General features: G+C 45.5%; 1 protein-coding gene across 1 annotated transcript in view; it reads left to right on the plus strand.

Annotated features, from left to right (window-relative positions):
* Positions 1-11,575: 11,575 nt before the first annotated feature.
* LOC142304107 (low molecular weight neuronal intermediate filament-like) overlaps positions 11,576-24,415 on the plus strand; it is a 29,558-nt gene continuing 16,718 nt past the window's right edge. The window contains exon 1 of the mRNA XM_075346150.1: positions 11,576-12,393. Within this exon, the coding sequence (XP_075202265.1) occupies positions 11,680-12,393 (714 nt within the window). The 5' untranslated portion in view covers positions 11,576-11,679. The remainder of the gene's footprint in view (positions 12,394-24,415) is intronic.

Here is a 24,415-nt window from a genome sequence, read left to right on the forward strand (position 1 = left end):
CCCCCCCATCGTGCTCCATCCCCCATGCTGCACCAGCATCAGCCTCTCTGCCCCCAGCATCAGCCTCTCTCATCCCAGCATCAGCCTCTCTCCTCCCAGCATCAGCCTCTCTCCTCCCAGCATCAGCCCAGCCTCTCTGTCCCCAGCATCAGCCTCTCTCCTCCCAGCCTACCCCAGCCTCAGCCTCCCCCAGCATCAGCCTCTCTTCTCTCAGCCTCCCTCCTCCCAGCCTCCCTCCTCCCAGCCTCCCCCAGCATCAGCCTCCCCCAGCATCAGCCTCCCCCTCCCAGCCTCCCCCAGCATCAGCCTACACCCTCCCAGCCTCCCCCAGCATCAGCCTCCCCCTCTCAGCCTTCCCCAGGATCAGCCTCTCTCCTCCCAGCCTCCTCCAGCACGCCGTGCTCCTCTGCCGACACTCACAGATCCGATCGCATACACTCACACACACACACACACCCGATCGCATACACTCACACACACCCGATCGCATACACTCACACACACATTGACGATATTGCACATATGCGCTCACACTCACAACATCCGGAGATACCACATGCTTCTGGCCATGTGATCCTCCGGCAGGTCCTGGAAGTTCACTGCACAGTATCGCCGCCGAGAAGCAAGCGGTATCCCAGGATGTTGTGAGTGTGTGGATGCGATGTGATGTGTGTGTGAGAGTGAGTGTGATCTGATGTGTGTGTGTGTGTTGTTATGTGTGTGCGTGTGTGTATGTTCCGCCGCTGCAGTTCCTTGATGCGCTGGTAACTATGCTACCATGGTTACCAGCGTATCCCGTCCCCCGCTCGCACCGGAGCCCACACCAGCATACGGCGGCAACCCCAGCAATGTGAGGGTATGTGTTGGCTGGGTTGGCGGAGTACGCTGATGTGGGCTCCCGGGGGTACAGTACTCACATGGGAGTCGTGGTGTCGCTTCGGGGAATGCGTGCCGGGGGCGGGGCCAGAGCGAGCGTGCATTGCGTGAGGGGGGCGGGGCGTGGCCGAGTTGCCAATACGTCCAGGGTGCTGGGGCGAGAGGCCAATCCGTGTGGGGGGCGGAGCCTGGGCGAGCAGCCGGCCAATCCGTGTGGGGGCGGAGCCTGGGCGAGCGGCCAATCCGTGCAGGGGGGGCGGGGCCATGGCAAGCCTAGCGGTTAATCCGCTTTGTGTCACCGTAAGGACACAATTTTGGAGCAAGACAGACAGACAGACAGAATAAGGCAATTATATATATATATATATATATATATATATATCTATTAGTGGTTAGAGCCCCTTCCCTACATATTATATTGTATTTATAAATATATGAGGAAGGGGCTCTAACCACAGTCAGTATATATATATATATATATATATATATATATATACATACACACACACACACACACACACACAGACTGATCGTGGAGGAGCGGCGGCGTGCAGCGGCGCTGATTGGTGGAGGAGCAGCGGTGAAGGAGCGGAGCTAATCGGTGGAGGAGCGGCGCTAATCGGTGGAGCGGTGCCGTGCACCTGAAGATAATAAACCACAGGAGAGTGACGGTGACAGATAACACACATATACATACTGTTACACATATACACAGACAGATCAGAGCCCCCACATATATACAGACTTAGCAGGCTCTAACCCCAGTCTGTATATATGTGGGGGCTATGATCTGTCTGCACGCCGCCGCTCCTCCACCGATCAGTCTGTCTGTGTGTGTGTGTATGTATGTATCTTCAGGTGCACGCCACCGCTCCACCGATCAGCGCCGCTCCTACACCGCTGGACGACGACGCTCCACCGATTAGCGCCGCTCCTTCACCGCCGCTCCTCCACCGATCAGCGCCGTTTCTCCACCGCTGCATGCCGCCGCTCCTCCACCGATCAGCGCCGCTCCTCCACAGATGAACGCTGCTCCACAGATCAGTACCGGTCATCCACCGCTGCACGCTGCTTCTCCACCATTCAACGCTACTCCACAGGTCAGCTCCGGTCCTCCACCACTGCACATCGCCCCTCAACGGATCAACGCTGATCTTCAGCTGTCGGTAAGGCTGGTTCTGTTCTAGGAGGCGGAGCTGTTAGGACAGAAGCTGGTGCTGCTTGTTCCTTCAGATCCTGGCGGTAGGGGGGAAAAATACAGCCCAGCCAAAATCGTGGGCTATGGAAAAATGGCGGCTGAACCCACCCACGGCTGGGAATTGGGCAGCCCACATAGGCGTTACCATTTGAGTAGTAACAGAACTAAAGGGGTCGGGATCCGACTACTATCCCCTATGTCCATGAGGTGCTGTAAATTGAGGCTGCACTGTCGTGCTAGAACTTGGAATGTGACATGGCAGCCCCCATTGCCAGCTTTCAAAGATTATAAAAACTGAAAGACATCTTTATTTATTGCAAGATAACATTATAACTTCATGTTATCTTACAAGTAATCATTGTTTGGATTATAAAAATCCGCGACACCTTCCCTTTAAGCATGTAGCTAAGTCCAGGAAGCTGTTAACCAGACAAGGTACAGCAGCCAGCTGAGGGTTGCAGCCTGAAGTTGTCTGCTTTACCTGTGCTGGTTATCAAAAATAGGGGAAACCCCAAGTCATTTTTTTTTCCACTTAATTATTTTTTTCTTTGGCTAAATAGCTGTACATGCTATGTATGTAAGTACAGTTAGGTCTATATATATTTGGACACTGACACAAATTTTGTTTATTTTTGTTACCTGTTTACTAAAACAAGTTATAGTTATATAATGGACATGAACATAAAGTACTGACTTTTGTCTTTCATTTGAGGGTATCCACATTAAAATTTGATGAAGGGTTTAGGAGTATCAGCTCCTTTACATGTTCCACCCTGGTTTTAAAAGGCCCAAAAGTAATTGGACAATTGACTCAAAGGCTGTTTTATTTTGTTATTTCATTCTCAAATAAGTATATCAAAGAACTGGAGTTGATTTGAGATGTGGTGCTTGCATTTTGAAGTTTTTGCTGAGAAGTAATCATGCGGTCAAAGGAACTCTCCATGCAGGTGAAACAAGCCATCTTCATCTGCGAAAACAGAAAAGAACTATCCGAGAAATTGCTACTGTAGCATCCAGGGGGCAGGGGTGAATCAGGCACGGGGTCTCATACCTGAGTTACTCGTCACTGGGCTGGTGTGATGGTTTGGGGTTGTCTCGGTGACCTGCCCGGCTTCGTGCCCGAGGTATATACTAATAAGGAGGGAAGATTATGGGGGTAGTAGTAGATAAACGGCTAGAGATTGGCCGCCGCTGCCTTTGGGGCGGATGGGAATAGCAGCAGAGATGGTGTTGCTCCCCACAGGTGGAGCGGCCCCCGGGGAGGATTATGAGGGGAGTAGTGATGGCAATGGCCTTTGGCGCCGAGGCTGGTAATGAGAGTCCGAGTCAGTTGCTGCGGTTCCAGGTGTCTTTACTCGTTGTGCCACTCGCCCAAGCCCAGATAGTACCGGTCACCCGCTGTGATGTGCCCGTCGACCTTGGATAAATCAGAGGAAGTCACCGGTGCTTGAAAGAAGAAAGTCCTATTTTCAGAGTTGCCCTTCCAGCCGTGAGGAACCTGGTCTGAGCGCTCCGCTCCAAGCCACAGGCCTCGTCCAGAGAAGAGAAGAAATTGGTGATGGGGTCGTGTCCCAGAACTGGTGTCCCAGGTCAACTAATTAGTGATTGTGTGAGTTTGCTCCTATTTCTACCCCAAGTGGAACCCACCCCACAGGTGGTTGTCCTCGTGACCGGGACATTCCCAAGCTTTGTGTTGGCCAACCCCCTACCTACCCTAGTCCAGCTCCCCTGTGAGAAGGCTAGGCTTTATGTAAGGTGTGAATGTGGAACAGCGGTGATTAACCCCCTCCTTACCCAGGGGGAATACTGCACCTTAAATGAGGTGCAGTACTCTGTGGGGACTGGAGCTCGGGGGCGCCACATTCCCCCACAGCAAATGGCAGCACTCCTGGGCTGCATCTAAACAAAGTTAGTACACCACAATCTTTCAATATGCAATTAACAAAATAATATTCTTCCCTTTATGGGAGGCACCATCAATAAACAGTTTTAAACATTTTCAACAGTTACCGGTCAGCAGTATCATCATGCAATAAAATATCAACATTTGCACATGAAAAACAATTATTCTTGCCTGTCCCCGGCTTTGGGCACTCAAGGGACATCCACGGGCAAAGTGTCCACGTTTGTCGAAGCGCTGTCAGATCAGCTGCCCATCAGCATTGTAATGGTCAGGGACATGTGGCAGCGGGGCTCTCCCGCGTCGCCGCCAGGGGAGGTCATCAGCACTGGAAGCCAGTTCAATGGTTACAGGTGGCTGAGTCCCTTGTTTAGGTTGCACCACTTTGGTCAGAGGAGCCATACCCCTTGTCAATTCCAGGACCTGGAGCCACAGTTCATCGATGGAGTATTTATCCAGAGTCTGTTCATTGGCTGGTTAAGATGCCCATGAAGGCACACCCCTTCTTTTCCTGAGCTGAATGACTAATGGCGACTGTCCTTTCAATAAATCCAGTTTTAATATAGTCTAATAAGGCGCACAGTACCCGGGTTTTGGCTGGGCACATTATCCTGTCCGTGACGACAAAATGTGGCAACCAGGGGGCAGGGAGTCCAGGTCGGGTCTTGTACCTGTTTACTCGTCACCAGGCCAGTGCTGAGGTCGGGGATGTTGTAGTGCCCTGCCTGGTTTCGTGCCTCGAGGTGTACACCAATAGAAGGGGGATAGGAGATAATGTTGGGGGTTGTTGTCGTGATGGCACCTGTGGTACGTGGCCAGGGATTAGCCGCTGCTGCTGTCGCTGTCCTTTGGGGCAGATGGTAGTAGCAGCAAAGATGGTTTCGCTCCTCACAAGTCGAGTGGGCCCCTGGGGAGGGTGATGAGAGTAGTAGTGGTGGTGGGGGCCAACGGCGCCGGTAATAAGAGTCCGAATCGGCTGCAGTTCCAGGTTTTACTCACTGTTATGCCGCACACCCGGGTAGTACCAGTCACCCGCTGTGATGGGCCCGGTCAACCTCAGATAAGTTGAAGAAGCCACCGGTGTTTGGAAAATTCTTTTCTAAGAGTTGCCCCTCCAGTAGTGAGGAACTCGGGCTGAGCGTTCCGCTCCAAGCCACAGTCCCCGTGAAAGAAGAAAAAGGAAGAAGGTGATGGTGTTGTCGCCAGAACTGAAGTCCCGGGTAGACTGACTGGTGATTGTGTATGGTTGCTCCTACTTCTACGCCAAGTGGAACCCGCCCCCAGGTGTTGTCTCTAGTGACCGGGAAGTCCCAAGCTCCGTGTTGGCCAAACCCCCTGCCTACCCTAGTCCAGCTCCCCAGTGAGAAGGCTACTAAGCTGTATGTAAAGTGGGCATGTGGAACACCGGTGATTAACACCCTCTTTACCCGAGGCGAATACCGCACCTTAAATAAGGTGCAATATACTGTGGCGACAGGAGCTGCAGGGGCGCCACAGAAGCATTGAATATACATGAGGGGTATAATATTGCATGGGGAGGGCATTTTTGGGACCTTCAGTATGGCGACTATTTCTGTGTATGTTCCACATTACATGTCCATTTTTCTGTCCTTCACAGTTGGGAAGTATGCCCTTCTGCATATGTGCTTATGCACCATTACCTAGGCTACTCCGCTGATCCTTCCAATTTTTTTGTGGTGAGGAGGCCCAAAACAAGGTCTTGCTATAGAGCCCCATGATTTCTTTGTATGCCCCTGCCCATTCATCTAACATTTGTTAACTATTTCCTTAAATAAAAAATACGGTAAATCAGTAAACCTTGGAATAGTAGTTGTTGATTGTGAGAGTGCTATATACTGTCAGTCTGGCTCACTTCTTCATACACATGTTTAATAAGAGCCAGCGATAAAGCCGAGCCCGGGGGCTTCACTGAATGATTCATCAGAATTGGTGATGCTGTTTCCCACCTCCAGATTGCAGCGGCTCTGCAGTACGAGCCTGCATGTAGATGAGGGCTCCTCTCACAATGCGGCAGTACAGCATCAATAACTAATCTGCAGGACGGACCTCTGCAGATACAGCCGCCTGAATGATGTCTGCGGTGCTGATGAGGGGCTCTGCAGCATATACCATGGCACCACTTTGCTGACGCAGCAGCTTCCAAGGTTGCACTGTCTGCATTACAGGAGTGTCTGACACAGCTGGGCTGCCCTGAAGATTTACTTCTTGATCCAGCACTTTAACGTCTCATTCAGGATTAATGACATTAGCCACACAGCCCCGAGGACGTCACTATATCCGTGCAGAATACACCATGCAACACAATACACAATGATCCATACAACCATCTATTTCCCGAGAGGAGCAGCGCTCCTTTTCCCTCTTCAGTACTGGGAACATTAACTATTTGGGGCCTAAGTACAGTACAACATTTATTAATTCAATTGACATGACTTAGGAAAGTCTGACTGATGGTCATTGCCTTACCGTAATGACCCAACCCAAAAACCCACACTTTCCCCTTCTTAGCCTAAAATAAGACACAACAACTGCGTGACGAATGTGTGATGCCCTGGACTAGTCAGGTAGTCACAGGGTTCTGCATAATCTTTCTCTGCCCGTGCAGGACTCAACTCACCATGGTTCTGGGTCCCAATCTTGCAGTACTGCCTCCACCAGTATTCACAAAGCCTAGTTACACCTCGCCCCACACCCTGTCAGGCACACCAGTGGGCTGCTAAGCTGGAATAAGGCCGCCCACTTAGGGGTCAGGCAGGGAGGTGGGAGGTGATAAGTCAGTCGGCTCCAGGGGAGCAATGAGAGAGGAGCAAAGAGTCGGCTCCAGGGGAGCAAAGTGAGAGGAAGTTGAGTGGTAGCCCTCGAGCTCGGAGGGAGCTGGGAGTTGGAGCTCCAAGGGGAAAAGCAGTCTAGGTTGCAGACACTGGTCTGGACCCGGAGGAGTCGGAGACCCAGTCGCGGGAGATTGGGACTGGGTGCTTGGCTAGTCTTGGAGGATAGCCAGCAGCCGCAGTTCAATAGCCGGGCTGGGACCGAAGGCACGTTGGGGTACATGGACCCTAGGTTGGGGAGAAGCTTCAAGCAACCCGGCAATTAACCTGCGGAGGACAGGGCCTATATCGACTGTTCCCACGAAGCTCAAAGATCGGGGGCGCTAGCGCAACGAGGGGGATAGGGCTTTCCAAGCAAAGCAGCCCACTGAAATCCCAAGCGTGAGCTCCTGAGAGCAAGCTCCTCTGCTACTCTTAGCAGGGAGCGGGGCCCGAAGAGCTTCAAGCTGACTGGCCAACTGAACACTCTAAGGCCTCTTTTACACGTCCGTGAAAATCACGCACGTGTTTCACGGACGTGTCAGAGGTGCGTTTTGCCCTCCAAGAGCCGTGTTTATGGGCTACGTGTGTTCTCCGTGTGTTATCCGTGATAACACACGGAGAATGAGAACTTTCTGCTCACCTGTCCCTGGTGTCGCTGTCCGTGGTGCTGAACTTCAGTTTCCAGCCTGCCGACTCCCCGCTGCTGCTGCTTCCGGCCGCAGTGAAGTGAATATTCAATTAGCATAATGAGCGGCGGTCGGCAGCAAGTGACAGCAGCTGCAGAGACAGCAGGACTGGAGAAGGTGAGTAGTGTTTTTTGGTTTTTTTTTTTCTCGCAGACACATGTCTTTTCTCTCCGGTGCGTGTCACACGGAACACATCCGTGTGGTCTGTGTGTGTTACATGTGACACATTTGCGTTCCGTGTGACACCCGTAATGCCGGAGAGAAAACGGACATATCGGCGTGAGAAACACACGGACACACGTAAGCACGGAACGGACACACGTTCCGTGCGCAAATACTTACGTGTGTCCTAAACCATAGGAATACATAGGTTTACGTGTGTACGTGTCTCCGGTACATGAGAAAACTGCCAAACACGTACCGGAGGCACGTACGTGTGACAGAGGCCTAAAATACGGTGCCAGGAGGCAGGCAACAGACCACCAGGCAGTACAGCAGGGGATGGGACTTTCTTCTAAAAGGTTTGTCTAAGTACACATTAGAGAATTCAGTTGCAGCTTTTTAGGCCTTGGCCTGTGGAGCACTTCTTTATCACTGGTGCCATAATTTCAGTTATCCACAGTTCAGCCTGAAAATCTATGAACATTGCACTTAGCTTGTGTGCCATATGAAGAACCAAATTTTAAAAGGTTTTAGACTTCCATTTTTCTCTTTCCACCACTTACCAGAAAATTCTTGATTTTGCTACACATAAAATACTTTATGAAGACAATCCCTGTCTACAGTATATGCAGTATTAGGGCAAACAGACTTCATAGAAAGGTACCAAGCTAAGGATCAGCTATGATCCAGAACAGAGAGAGCTGCTATATAAGAGTAATTCCCATTTTGGTGTAATATAAGGTGGCCATAAAATAACCTAAGGTTTTTGAGACATGTGCAGATTAACCCAGTGGACAGAATAAGGCTGAAAACTGGTATGTATGCTATTCAAGGCATGGGGAAACGGAAGGCATCTTAAAAAAAAATTTATACCAAAACTACCCATCAGGTGAAAAAGTGGCGCTGTACAGTGAGCGCACCTTGCCTGCCTCTTTGCAGGATCATGCGCGGTTAGTGCGGTTGTTATATGAGAATGCCAGGAATGCTACAGCTGCACTGAAAGCCTTTCGTCATTTGAAAGCCCTTCACACACGTAGCGGTCCAATGACTGTCAATTTGCTGAGACAGATGATGACACGTTTTGAGGTAACAGGGTTACTGTTCAGCCAGGGAGCGGGTGACGACAGGTAAGCAGAGAGGCTGTGGAGGACATTGCCACTGCCGTCGTGGAACAGGGCACGAACAACCCTGCCGGGAACAGCAGTGCACGCAGTGTTTCCAGGCAATTGGGGCTCCCGTACAGCCCAGTGTGGAAAGTTATCCAAAAGGCCCTGCAGGGATACCCATACAAAATTAGCCAGCATCAACAACTTCTTTCTCGTGACAATGATACCCATGGGACGTTTACATTCATGTTTCTGGCGAGAGTGGAAGTGGATGGCAATTGGCCATGGAGTGTTCTGTGGTGCGACGAAGCGCATTTTTACCTGAATGGAACGGTAAACACACAAAACTGTCTCATATGGGCTACCGAAAATCCGCATGCGGTCATTGGGGGTTCCGCTGCATTCGCCAAAGGTAACCATTTGGTGTGGCTTCACCTCATCGGACCGTTCTTTTACGAAGAAATGAGGCCAACTGCGGTTACTACCTGTTCAGTGACAGCAGAGAGATACAAGACAATGCTGGAAACAGTGGTCGTTCCGCCACTCCAACAGCGGCAATTTCTTCTGAAAACCACCTTCATGCATGATGGAGCACCTCCTCACATCCCAAATCATGTGAAGAACATTCTGTGTGCACATTTTCCCGATGAAAGGATTTTGAGCTGCTCCTTCCCTAACACATGGCCACCGTGTTCGCCCGATCTCAATCCTCATGATTTCTGGTTGTGGGGACATTTGAAAGAGAATGTTTATAGGGGAAATGTCGACACCCTGGCTGACCTCAAAGACCGCATCATTTTGGAAGTGTGCAGCAACCCACCAGACATGTTCTGCATAGGATGAACATGATCACCATGCATGATGGCGGCCATATTGAACAGATATGCTAGCCTGTGGAACAATTGTGACATCTCCATTATCGGCACACAGTTTTTGGGCCGCTCAGTTTACAGTGGAACTTTTTCACCTGGTGGGGAGTTTTGGTATAAAAAAATATTTAAGATGCCTTCCGTTTCCCTGTTCCTTGAATAGCATACATACCAATTTTCAGCCAATTCTTTACACTGGGTTAGTCTGCACACGGCTCCAAACTCCTTATGGACAGTACCATAGTCATGATAATGCGCAATTCTAACTGCTTTGGAGATAGAAATAGGCCCCCTTACCTCTTAGGACCCTGTGCAGATACACAGGTTGCACCAATGATATGTCCGCCCAGACCAAAGCCACCATTTAGAGGCCAATTAAAGTCATAAGAAAACTGTAATACCAGGTCAGTGTAATTTGTTATTACGCACAGGATTAAATATGATGCCAATAATCATGTCCTGGTATGTTATACTTAAAGAGAATCTGTCCCCTCCCCTGCTGGGTGTGGTCTAGCAAATATTTGCTATTTCCATTAAATTGTGGAGCGTCTTTACTTCTATCTTTGCATTATGACACTCTTCATCCATTATTCCTCCTGAAAATTCATGAATACATTGGCAACCAGGTGTTGCCATTCCTCTTGTCAGAGGGGTGTGTCCCTTCAGTCAGCACTGATTGGACAGTGGCAGACTGTGTAGGGACACACCCCTCTGACAAAAGCAATAGTAACACCCAGATGTCAATGTATTCATATATTAATTGGAGGAATAAACGAAGAGCCGCACAATGCAGAAACATAAAAAGAACGTTGCTCCAAAATTATTAATGTATAAAGTATTAACTAAAATGGGCAGACACAGAAAGGTGACAGATCCCCCATAAAATTATTGGATACTAATAAAATTGAATACAAGATCCATCAATCTTTCCATCCATACGTCCATCCATCCATCCTATCCATCTTTCCATCCATCCATTTTTCCATCCATCCACCTTTCCATCCATCCATCCATCCACCTTTCCATCCATCCATCTTTCCATCCACCCATCCATCTGTCCATCCATTCATCTATCTATTTTTTCATCAATCCCTCCTTCCATCTATCCATCCATGATCTTTCCTTCCATCCATCTTTCCCTTCATCCATCCCTCCATCCATCCATCCATCTTTATTTCTATCCATCTTTCCCTTCATCCATCCCTCCATCCATCTTTATTTCTATCCATCTTTCCCTTCATCCATCCATCCATCTACCCAGATACTTTTTTCTGATCACCCCATGGCATGTACGTCCCTCAGACCCCAATCTTCTGTATATGCCTGTGCTAGGACACCAGGAGTTGGGCATTGCTGCAATTCTCTAGGTCAGACTGCAGAGCTGTGGGTCCATCCCTCTGACTTCCACACCCTTCAAATCCTCCTGCAATAGGGAGGTCCATCTCTGTAGATGGGGAGAGCGGACTATGGGACAAAAAGGAGTGGCAGTATTGCCAACTGAATGTTTGATAGGAGGCTGATTATTGTCACCATCATCCTGTATGAATGTACATTAACCTTTCAAAGCAATACAGATGAATTTCTATAGCTACCCAAGGGTGCATACATTCTGCATTTCCTTCTTCATGTAAAATACCTTCTTATGTGTTTTACATTTTTGGCAAAATATTTACCTCTAATACTAAATCTGCTCTGCCTCTGACTATTATGTTATGTGAGATCTCATCAGCAATAGCCCCAGTATAGATGGAGATCAGACCGCTGTCACTACCCAAAGTGCTGAAATCTGATGTATTCCTGAACTGCAGCAGTGATCTGAATTGATTAACCCTTCCCTTTGCTGGATGCAGAGGATGTTGCACATGGATGGGATGGGCACATGCTGTAGTGCTGGGAGTGGCCAGCTCCTGGGATGGGTGGATGGAGCAATGAGTGTATATAAAGTGATGCTGGAAGTCTGCAGTGTGCATTGTGTGTAGAGGGGAAGAAGGAAGGTACTACATCCTCAGCCATCACCAGCAGCATCCCACATCCACCTCCAAGGCTTAACCATGACTTCCAGGGATCTTTACACCTCATCCTACAAGAAGATATTTGGAGATTCTCCCAGGTCATCAAGCCACCTGTATAGTCCTAGCCCCAGGTCTTCCCAAGCATATAGACCTAGGGATACCTACACCAGCATCTCCTCCTACAGGAAGATCAGCAGGTCCCCTGCGAGCCAACTTGCCTCAGTGCACCAGGTTGATTTTGATTTGCCCCAGACCACAGCTCTCAGCAATGAGTTAAAGATAGTGAGAACCAATGAGAAGGAGCAACTGCAGGGTCTAAATGATCGTTTTGTCACTTACATTGAGAAGGTGCATCAACTGGAGCAGCAGAACAAGTTACTGGAGACAGAGGTGACCTTGCTGAGGCAGAAACAGTCAGAGCCCTCAAGACTCAGCCAGGTCTATGAGCAAGAGGTCAGGGAGCTTAGGTCAAGGCTTGAAGAACAACTTCATGAGAAGGATCAAGCCCAACTTGACTGTCAGCACCTGGAAAATGCTGTGCACCAACTGCAGGAGAAGCTGGAGCAAGAGGCTGGCAAGAGAGAGGAGGCTGAAGATGCTATGAAGAACTTTAGAAAGGATGTAGATCAAGCCACCCTGGACCGTCTACAGTTGGAGAAGAAGGTGGAGTCCCTCCTGGATGAGCTGGCTTTCCTGAGAAAGGTCCATGAAGAGGAGGTTGCAGAGCTTCAGGCTGCAGTGACAGAGGCTCAGGTGGGTCCCATGGGTGGAAAGGGGGTCTGTCAGGGCTGTGGCTCCAGCAGCGAAGGGAGGAGGGGAGTGTGTGAGTATAAGAGTGAGATCAGTCAGGCATACCATAGAAGTAGAGGTTACATGCCAATATCTGCCACTCTATACAATGTCTCCATTGGAAAATGTAGCACACAAGCAGTAGACTTTGCAGATGGTGGAGGTAATGTACTAGTAATATCCCATAATTACATAAATGCTGTGAGGTGGGAGGAATGTCCAACAGTAGTAGAGTCTGTAATGGGGCAATGAGATGCCCAATGTCAGGTCCTCCAGTGTTCGGCTAATATATTACCATGCATGAGGTCTCCCATGCTACTCCATGACTATTGCCTCCAGTATACTGATTGTATATATATATATATCACCTCCAAGGGTAAAGGAAGAGGACATTGAGAGGCAAAGAATTTTCCAGAAAGTGTTGCATGTAGAAACAAAGGGCGCTACCTGTGCAATGACGCGTAATAGAAACTTATTACAAAGGATGTGGGAGGGGAACCAACAGCATGAAAGATCAGAGCTGTGTGTATGGATAGGGCAATATAGGCAGGAGCTTAGGGCAGCATATTGTAGAAAATAGCATTCATATGGCTTAATAATACTTTAGGCTCCTCTAATATTCATATTTTATAATATAGTTTGTAAAAAAAAAAAGTCCTCAAAGTCAAGTAGATCATCACACCCCCCTCAGCTGGAAAAGGTGTGGCCGGTGCGTCTTTGTTCCTGGGTGACATGGCACTTTTGGTGGTTCTGCCCTCTTTTGGCGTCTAATGTTATTGGCCGCTACTCAGGTCTCTTCATCAGGCATGGTATAACACAAAATCTGAAGAGTCACATATTTATACGTGTATAAATAAATATGTGACTCTTCAGATTTTGTGTTATACCATGCCTGATGAAGAGACCTGAGTAGTCTCGAAATCTTGCAATTATTACCATCTTTTCAGTTAGCCATTAAAAGGTATCAACCACTGAGGACTCTGTTCTTTTAAACATTTTTTTTATCTCTACTGGCTAACACGGTACAAAGATATATTTTACTTGTAATGTTATTGGATCTTTAATAAAGAGGATCCCACCCTATGGTCCCAGTTTCTAATCCATCCTCTCTCCGGTGGCCCCATAGTAACAGAAGGAGCCACCTTTATGCATAGTCATCAGCACCCAGCAGCAAAAATACATGGGGCAACTGGTCCATATGGAAGATGTCTATCATAGATTGCACGTGCCCCATGATGTGAGCACACGTTACACCCAGCATGCATAAGATGAAATTACAGAACTAGAAGATGCTGAGATATTTGGGAAAGATGAGCCCCATGGGACAATAATTTACAGTCAGTTTGTCATAACACATTTGTTTTCCACAGGAAATTGGGTGATATATTTTAGAATATCCAGAACATATTTTGAATGTATGTTTGATGATTGAACTGTTTTTATATTCCAACATACAACAGCTAGTAAGTAATAACCATCTAAAAGTTATACCTTTGAGTGCTCGAACACTTCAATGTATATCAGCAGATGATTATATCTATAAAAAAAATTATATATATTGTTTGTTCTTTTAAGTCTGAGTGGTTTTTTTGACACTTTTTTTTTTTTTTTTTTTGCTGTAAAAGGTAGAGGTAAAATGTTGGCTGTGAATTAGGTGAAAGATTTAAGGCAAACTTCTTGTTACCGTTTTCACACTTTTGGTTAATTTCTTTGGTCCCTGGAATTCTTCCAAACACTGCATGCTCAAGGTGTCACGTTTTCATGCATTTTTTCATATAATTCTTTATTTTAAAAAAAAATTAATAATAATAATTATTAAAAAATCCAAATGTGAATAATCATAATGAAAAAACAACAAATGGATAAGTCTTTTTTTATACAATATAAAGACAGCTGAAAATTAATTTTTGTATAAAGGTATCTACAAAGAAGCATAAGAGAATCCCAAGGACAGAGAGATAAAAGCAAAGCTTTATATTCTCTTCTGGATCTCTTCCCACTTTTCATTACAGAAAAACCACAGCAACCCTGAGATGAAACTGTGGTGAACCCGGGACAGAAGTATAGGTGGGAAATATAGAAGGAAAATATTTTCATATCAATTATACAGAGGTGTGACCATGATGATGCTCGCTCCATTCCTGTTCTGGATAATGTGGAGAATTCTTGTACTGATCATTTCCAGGTCTTAAGATATTGACGGCAGCGGACGGATGTATAAATTGATTTCCCATAGATGCTGTAAAAGCAAATACTCAGCAGTACCACACCCACGTGAACAAAGACCAATATGGCACAATGGCATTTAAAAGGCGCCCTACCGTCACACACAACCCCTTATATAAAGGACCTGTAAATTATCATCACAAATGTTGTCAGCCTTTCAAAAAAAATTCATGTTGGTGTTAATATTTTTGTATAAAATGATATATGATTTAGTTGCTATAAACCAGTGCGCTAATGTCATCAGATGACCGGTTTCATCTTCTATGACTGTGGTTTTGTCATTGATACGGGCACTTACATTTTCCACATTATCCCACTGATTTGTAAAAACTAAATCCTCATGTGTGTAAGTATAATGCCCTCCCCTGTAACTATAATTCCCTCCCTTAGTGTATGTAATTAATATAGTACATTAATATTTATATAGAAGAATCGGAAAAGGGCCGTCTGACAACCATGACAGACAATCACTTATCATATCTGCCTCATTAATATAAAGTATAGGGGAATAATGAAAAGCATAACTGCTATAGGAATACTAGACTGAAAAATACAATGGACTATGTGAAATAAGTGAATAATATGAAAATGGTATCTGCATAACTGCTATGAAAAATAGGAATGAGAGATATTTAGCCATTGTATTGATCAATGCAAAGGAGCCCCAAAACCAAACGCCAAGGTAATATCTATTTTTGGGGTCCCTAACCTATGTGTAACCTCACCTGCAGTTAAAAACGTGCTCTGTATGGGAAGCAAGGGACCAAGCTATATATACAAATCTTCATCAAAACATCAAAAACTTCCCAAATACTCATCATGGGAACATGGCCTTATGACCCCAAAGCACTGCTCCAGGAGCAAGACATCGCATTTTGAAGTTGTCTGGAAGTCCATCAGGGCGTGACGATGACTTCCATCTTCTCTGTCTCAGCTGTATTTCCTAGCTGCAGCCTCTCATGTCTGATGGACAGGTCAGGGCCTGCGTATCCGAGCAAACAACCGGTCTGTCAGCCACGAGTCGCTGCCTGGTACAAACCTACCAATTTTGGAAAATCATCAGCGGGCCAAGGGAATAAAGGGAGAGACTTGCTTATCTTTTACAGGGCTAAAATTTATAATGGTTTGAGGAGTGGTAAAAGTTTCTGATAAGGTCCCTTCAAAGTTATCTATAAACATTAGATTTTTTTTAGGCAGGTTCAGACTATTTTGATGTAATCTACCAACAATCTAAGTGTCCATATACTTTAATTTATAATGGGGTCTCACTAACCCCTTCACAACATCTGCTGTACATATACGGCACGGCGCATGTCAGAAGCGAGTGTATGGAGTGGGCTCACTTGGGGGGAGGGAGCTCACCCCATACTTGGCAGGTAAAGGCTGCATATAACAGCCAGGGCCTGCCACAAAGGCCCAGTGCACATGTTGAGTATTTGGTGAGATTTTTACCTCAGTATTTGTGGCTAAAACCAGGAGTGGATTGATCAGAGGAAAAGTATAATAGAAACATGAGTACCAAATCTCTATCACCCACTCCTGGTTTTGACTTACAAATACGGGGGTAATAAACTGACCAAATACTCACCATGTAAAACTCCTACAGCGGGATTTTACAGGCTATGGGGGCGCACCATTTTAAGCGCCCATAGACGCGTGACATAATTGCGGGTCGGCGATGAGTTGCTATAACAGCAGGGGGTCTGCTGAAGGCCTCCATTCTTCATATAGCAGCGTTCCTTTAAAATCTGCCTGTGGCTAAGCTTCAAGGGAGAATGTGATTTTTAGAAATTCCAGGACAGTCTGTAAAATTTGGGCACTTTTTTGACCTGTCCGTAAGAAAAAGTTAAGACGTCCCTGATTTTTTTGAAACGAGGAAACTTACAGATTATTCTGACTGTAAATATCCTCATTTTACAGTGACTGCATTTGATTTCTTCATATCAGAATTATGGGCTGTAGACATGGATCACTTAAAATTATAATGATTTATTGCAGGTTTTCAATGTGTTTGTAAAAAAAATTTTTTTTAGTGATTTTTTTTTTTTAATAAACTGTCGGGGAAAAATATAAAGTCGAATTATCAACCCTGAATGAAATGATAACTTATTTGCATTCTTGAGGGTTTAGTGGCTGATTGTTAGAACGTAGGCAGGAAGGGGCCGGGAAGTAGCTCGCAGTCACAATTCTTTAAACTTTGATACATAGAAATATTTCAGAATTGGTACAAGAGAAAAGTGGAGACCAATCAGGTTTCTGTTTACATTTTACAAAGTGCTTCTGAAAAATAAGAGCTTCGTTTTAATTGGTTGCTATGAGCAGCAGCACCAATTTGCCGTTGTATTAAATATGACAAATCATAGATAGATAGATATAGATATGTATATCTATATCTAGCTATCTATATAATATATATATATATATATATATTATATATATATCTATCTGACATATCAGCACCTGATTTCTATCTTTGGCTATTGTAGTCCGGATTAGCCATCTGTTCAGATCTATTTTCTTTCTTGTAGCATTCTACTCTCTTCTTGTCTTAATCCCATGGCCAAGATGATCACTAGGGTTTCATGATTTCTTTTGTATCGTGTCCTGACATTGCTTGTCGTCCTTTTCTTATTTTCTGTATTGATTTTTGCTTTCTCGTTGCTATTTTTAGGTTTGATCTGTCACTTTGATGTATTCTATCTACTATAGGCTCTAATCATATCCAGTAATATAGCCATCATATTGTAAATGGAAGATGGCGGTATATTAGATTTACACATACGTTTCCTCATCCGTCAAACCTCCTCTCGTAACAGATTCCATTGCTGAGATTTTCTCTTTCATACAAATCCTTCATTTGTCCTCTTCCGTCACACTCTATTTAGCTACTTCCTAGTAATAATGGCTTTTGTGAAAGCGAAGTCGCAATCAATTTGTCCAGCATTGAAGCTCGCACCGGGAATGTTACTCACTTTAGGTTATATGCACATGATGCTTTTTTTCAGGTGTGCAAACCCGTCAAGTTTTTCAAGAGGAAGACGTTTCAAAAAATGTTGCGTTTTTTTTTAATCTAAAACATCTTTTTTATTGTTTTATTTGGTAGTCTTTTGATCTCTTGAGCGCTTTTTCAACATTTTTGTCCAACAGCATTTTAAAAGCCTTTTTCTATAGATTTGTGGCATCTTGTCACAATTTAGTTTGGACTCTGCTGTTGCGGAGTTGTATTTGTCACCTGTTCCTGCGGGCGGTGTTTCCATGTTCGAGGCAGGTGGGAGGAGCCTATGTTTTTATGCCTTGTGGCTGGGATCACGCCGCTTTATTAGGATGTCTCCTCCGTCAGTTCGGCACACCTGGTTCCTGTAATTTCTATTGATTCTGCCCATTCCTCGTCTGACCTCCCTGACTCCCATCCTCCCCGTTTCGTCTGACCTCCCTGACACCCGTACCCTCTGTTTTGTCTTACTTCCCGGTCTTCCTCTCCTGCTTCCTGTTAGTTGTTCCATTTCTGCGCCCCTCTCCTACTGCTTGCTCTCCCGGTTCCCGACCTCTGGCTTGCCCCTGACACTGTCTCCGCCTACTCCTTTGTACCGCGTGACCTCCTGGCTCTGCCCTTGCTTGTACTTCCTTAACACCTTGTGTATTCATAGTCCTATTACACACACCAGAGTTCTGGTGATCCCTAGTGGTGACTTTACATATCTTTTCTACTCTACATTTTCTGGATGTTTCTTTAACTCAATTAAAAAATGAAGATATAGCTAATGGGTTTTGAAGCAAAAGCGCGCCTTTCGTGCATTTTTTTCAGCCTTTAAATTGACTTTTACTATAAGGTAAAGAGACTTCTGAGAGGACAATGCCTCTGGAATGATGAGTTCACTTCTTTTAACCTCTTGGTTTCTTTAGAACCTGAAGTGGTTGAAAGACGCTCAAAAGAATGGACATACGAACAGCGAGTGGTTTCTAAATAGAAATGCATACAATTGAAACGGACAAGGACCACAAATAGATCACATAGTGGAAAAAGCAACAACTCATTAATCAGAGTAACCAAGGCAAAAAAGAGTCTTTAGATTTGCTAAAAGCAAAGAGAATACCCAGACAAGCAATACATTTGAAATATATAGAACATTTATTAAGATAGGGCGCTATAGTGCATGACAAATAATGCAATGTAATATAGGACAAATAGGAGGAGTGCTGAAGGGGAAAGAACCCCACGTGTCCCGGAGAGATGGAGAGCAAACAAGTTTATTTTAACTCCAAAAGGTGATCATAGAAAAACTATAGGCTATATGCCCAAGGCACAGAAGAGAGCTGCATCAGAAATAGTCAAGGGCTCACACGGAGGACAAGGTACTTCCATGTGCAGCATAATGGTAGAGGCAGTACTACTTACCAAGGCCAGATCACCGTATATGCCGGTCTCCACGTGTTACCCCGGCATATATGGTGGCCTTGGTAAGTAGTACTGCCTCTACCATTATGCTGCACATGGAAGTACCTTGTACTCCGTGTGAGCCTTGACTATTTCTGATTCAGCTCTCCTGTGCCTTGAGCATATAGCCTATAGTTTTTCTTTAACCTTTTGGAGTTAAAAAACTTGTTTTCTCTCCATCTCTCCGGGACAAACTTGTTTTCTCTCCATCTCTCCGGGACACGTGGGGTTCTTTCCCCTTCAGGACTCCTCGTTCGTGTCCTATATTACATTGCATTATTTTGTCATACTCTATAGTGCCCTATCTTAATAAATGTTCTATATATTTCAAATTTATTGCTTGTCTGGGTATTCTCTCTGCTTTCAGCAAATCTAAAGACTCTTTTTTTGCCTTGGTTACATAGAAATGCATACAGTTGCATGCAAAAGTTTGTGCACCTCTGGTCAAAAGTACTGTTATTCAGTTAAGCAAGTTGAAGATGAAATGATCTGTGAAGGCATAAGGTTGAAGATGACACAAACACAAAAAAAAATATTTTCATCATTTACAATTTAAAAATTGGAAAAAGGAAGAAGGGCGAATGCAAAAGTTCGGACACCCGTGGAGATTTGTTTGCTCAGATAACTTTGAACAAGGTTCAGACCTTAATTAGCCCGTTAGGGTTATGGCTTGTTCACTATCATAGTTAGGAAAGGCTGAGTGATGCAGATTTCACATTTGTATAAAAACTAAGCTTCCTCTAACCTTGTGCCATAAACAGCAGTCATGGGTTCTTCTAAGCGGCTGCCTAGCACTCTGAAAATGAAAATGATAGAGGCCCACAAAGCAGGAGGAGCAAAGTGTTTCAAGTTTCCCTTTCCACAGTTCGAAATGTAATTAAGAAATGGCAGTAACCAGGAACAGTGGAGACCAAGCAAAATTTCTGAGAGCTGCTCATAGGATTCCTAGAGAGGCAATCCATACCCCTGCTTCACTGGAAAAAACCTTCAGGAAGATTTATCAGACTGTGGAGTTGTGGTACATTGTTCTACAAATATGGCCTTCATGGAAGAGGCATCAGTAGAAAATCTGTCCTGCATCTTCACCATAAAATTCTTTTTATAACTGTACTTTTTATTGAATTATATGAAGTTCAACACATATCAGTTAACATAAGCCCAATGCAATCGTATATTATAAAAAAAAACTATATCAGTGCAAGAAGAAAACATTGAAGCTTATCCATAAACCTTTACATCCTCTAGCGGCTCCTGAACTAACTGCATATCATTGCAAGAATTATAGACTTGTGAAGCCAAATGACTACACTCACCATAAAATTCAGCATCAGATGTATATTAAAGAACACCTAAACAAGCCTGATGCCTTTTGGAAATAAAATAAGTCCTGTGGAATGATGAGGTTAAAATAAAACTCTGTGGTCACAATGATCAAAGTTATATGAGGAGAAAAAAGTCCTCAGAATTTTAAGAAAAGAACATATCGCCAACCATTAAGCATGGAGGTGGATCAATCATGCCTTGGGGTTGTGTTGCACAGGGAACATTTCACAGATAGAGGGAAGAATAGATTCAATAAAATTTCCACAAATTATTGAGACAAACATAACATCATCTGTAAAAAAGCTGAAGTTGAAAAGAAATGGCTTCTACAAATGGATAATGATCCTAAACACAGGTCAAAATCAACAATAGACGAACCCTAAAGGAACAAGCTAAAGGATTAACAATAGCTTTCTCAGTCCCCTGATCTGAACACCATTGAAAACCTGTGGCTAGACCTCAAAAGAGCAGTGCATTAAGGACGAGCCAGGAATCTCACAGAACTGGAAGACATTTCCAAGGAACAATGGAGGAAAATCCCTCAAACAAAAATTGAAAGACTCTTGGCTGCTACAAGAAGCATTTACAGCTGTGATACTGCCAAAGGGGTCTTACTAGGTACTAACTCTGCAGGGTGCCCAAACTTTTGCATGGGCGCATTTTCTTTTTTTGATACTTTAAAAATGTAAAAGATTTTTTTGCCTAAAATGCAGAGTAAATGTGTCATCTTTAATTTTATGCCTTTTAGAGATAATTTAATCTTCAACTTGTTTAACTCTTCACAATAACAGTAATTTTGACCAGGGGTGCCCAAACTTTTGCATACCACTGTATGTTAATTACTTTTAAGCGTTTATTTAGCATTTTTTTAAGGCAGTTTTTGTAAGTGAATTCGCTTGAAAAGACATTTTGTGCACATACGCTAAGGCTGGAGATACACAGCAACATGTGTCGCAACCAAAACATTTGTGTAACTTGTGACTATTAAAATGCTATGATTTTGATGTACAAAACATTCTGCAGATTGTAAGCTCAAAGTTCCTGTCAAATTATACTGTGGATATTTTTGCAGTATGCGCGTTTCCGAGAAACTATGAACTCTTCCTTTTTATCCAATACTAAGGACCAGGAGGCACTCACTGCGAGTGGAGGAAAGGTGATTCCAGCAGCTAAATAGGAAAGGGTTCTCTACAGTTAGAGTAGTCAGATTGTGGAATGACCTACCACAAGAGGTAGTAAGGACTGACAGTATAACAACTTTTAAGAAAGGGCTGGATGATTTCCTCACAACATTGTAGAACAATGAATATGGGAATATAGACATGCATTACTGCTATGAAAAACATGTAAAAATTGAGATACTTAGCACACATAAATGGCCAGTTTTATGTGAGGCCAAGAGCCAACGCCAAGGTGACCTCACTTTTGTTGGGTACCTCTCAAACTAATGCCTTTTTGGGTTAAAAAAAAAAACCCCTACAATTTATGGGCAAATGGGCAATTTTAATTCTTTATTTGCAGTTTCCTAAGGCTGAAGACCACAAGTGCACAATCAGATGGTATGACCCTGTAATCTAAGAAAAAGACTGATGGCACATCCTAACCTTCTAATGTAAACAGGTGCAAACTGAACATGAAATGTCGCGGGCGGGGAGGAGGGTGTCTGCACACTACACTCACCCCTTCTGCTCGGGTCCGGCAGCTGCTGCTCAGTGGTGGCTCGAGCTGTGGGCCGGATCCCGGGGGTTCTCGAGCGGCACTCCTCGCCCGTGAGTGAAAGGGAGTTGTTGGGTGTGGGGAATGATTATTGTCCGTGACGCCACCCACGGTTGTGGTGATTTCACCACCGCTGCTCTATACGGGGCTCCCGGGGATGGTGATGCGGAGCAGCCAGGTGTTGTGTTGCCCCTCCGTGGGTAGGGGTTCGTGATCCCGGGGCCCGGTGATGGTGAGGGAGGTGCAGGGCCTGGTGGGCGCAGGGACGCGGGGGCAGCGCTGTGCCTTGCGGCACTGTGGTACTCACTCAGCCTGAGACGTGGACACAGTTTTTACGGTAAACCAAACGGCTGGATAGACGGTCCCACGGACGGCTGCACTTGCTCTCCCGATAGGTGACGGTGATGTCCCTTTTCCTAGCACCTTGGTGTACTTGTTGGTTGCGATGGGTCCCCACCGGTAACCCGCTCCCCGGCTTCAAGCTGGACCGGGGGAGCTCTGCACTTTGCCCGCAGGCGCTGGCCCTAAGAAACTGGTGCCTTGGCGGTGGCGGTGTCTCTTCTATACTGGCTGGGCTGTTGCCTTCAATCGGGACTTGGTTGTTGGGGGATCTACGTCCCCTTCACTGACGGATTCGGCAAATTTGGCGACTCCTAGCCTTGCCGGAGTCCGAGAGGCCCCTGCCCTGGTGCTGACTGTCCTTCGGAACACTGCTCCAGACCGCCGGGCACACAGCCAACGGGGTCCTTCCAGGAACTTCCAAACGGTCCCCCTCCAGACAGTCACCGCCGTTGCTGACCTTGCTAACCTGGTCCTACACACAGCTGGACCCTTCAGGCTTTCTTTCTTTCCTGTCACCTCACTTGCTTTCCTCCTTTACCACTTTGCTACTTTCACTGCTTGTTACTCAAGCTCGTCCCTGAGCTTTCTCCTTCACTCTTGCCCTGCCTGGGCTCAACTTCCACTCCTTCCACTTCCTCCTCCAAACTCTTATCTGCCTGGTTTTCCCGCCTCCAGAGCTGTGAACTCCTCGGTGGGCGGAGCCAACCGCCTGGCCCACCCCCTGGTGTGAATCATCAGCCTCTGGAGGAAGGCAACGAGGATTTCTGGTTAGCTTAGGTGTTCCTACCTGGGATGTAGGGTGTGGTGGTGTGTGACTCGTGTCCCCTGGCTTGCCCAGGGCGACACAGAAACATAGCAACAACCCAAAGAGAGGCATTAGTCTATATTCCCATAGTCATTGTTCCACATATTTTAGCATAACAGAGTGCAACTGTCTTGTTTTTGTTACCATGTTTCATGTTCAGTTTGCCTTAGGTATCCATGGTTATGACCATGAGCAACTAAGTAACAAGCTGTGACTATATGCGTTGTTGTAACCATGGATACTTAAGGTCCTGTAATGCCCTGAACATAAGGTAACGGCATAGTGAGTCAGGAGAACTATACTAAATTTCTAATTCGAGGTATTTGCTAATATTATTACATCTACTACATATGAGGATAGGATCTTGGAGATGGAAATACCCCTTTAATGCAAGTAGTGTTGAGTGAGTAACGATTCGTACTCGCTATACTGTTAGTGAGTACTATCTGCTACTCGCATATTCGTTACGAGAAGCGGGCGCAATGTAAGTCAATGGGAAATACTCGCTAAGTAGCGAATAAACCGAAAGCTGCATTATTCGCTACTCGCACGAAAAGTACGGCTTTCAGGTTATTCGCTACTTAGCGAATATTTCCCATTGACTTACATTGCGCCCGCTACTCGTAATGAATATGCGAGTAGCGGACAGTACTCACTAACAGCATAGTGAGTACGAATAGTTAACTACTTGCTCAACACTAAATGCAAGTCAATGGGGAACCTGAGCATTCTTCTCGGAAATCTTCATGAAAAATGCTCGGACTCCCCAGGGACTTGCATTAGGTTCATCATTTATAATGAATAGTGTTGAGCGGACTCGGACCGGCAAAATCCTGATCCGCGTGGTTTTAGCGGCAGATCCGCGTCCGACCCGGACGCGGGAATCCAGGTGCACGATCCGGATTCGGCTTTTTTTTTTTCTCTCTCTCTTTCTCTCTCTCTTTCTCTTTTCCCAGATTCCTATTCCCATTGACATATATAGGCCCGGATTCCGGATCGGATCCGGACTTCTTTGTCAACCCGCCGCTGATCCACTGGACCCGGATTATTAGCAGTCCGCTCAACTCTAATAATGAATACCAGGATAGTACTTTGGGATTCATTACGAATAATCCAAACACGAATAGCTACTATTTATT

The sequence above is a fragment of the Anomaloglossus baeobatrachus genome, chromosome 4, assembly GCF_048569485.1.
Source record: "Anomaloglossus baeobatrachus isolate aAnoBae1 chromosome 4, aAnoBae1.hap1, whole genome shotgun sequence".
NCBI lineage: Eukaryota > Metazoa > Chordata > Amphibia > Anura > Aromobatidae > Anomaloglossus > Anomaloglossus baeobatrachus.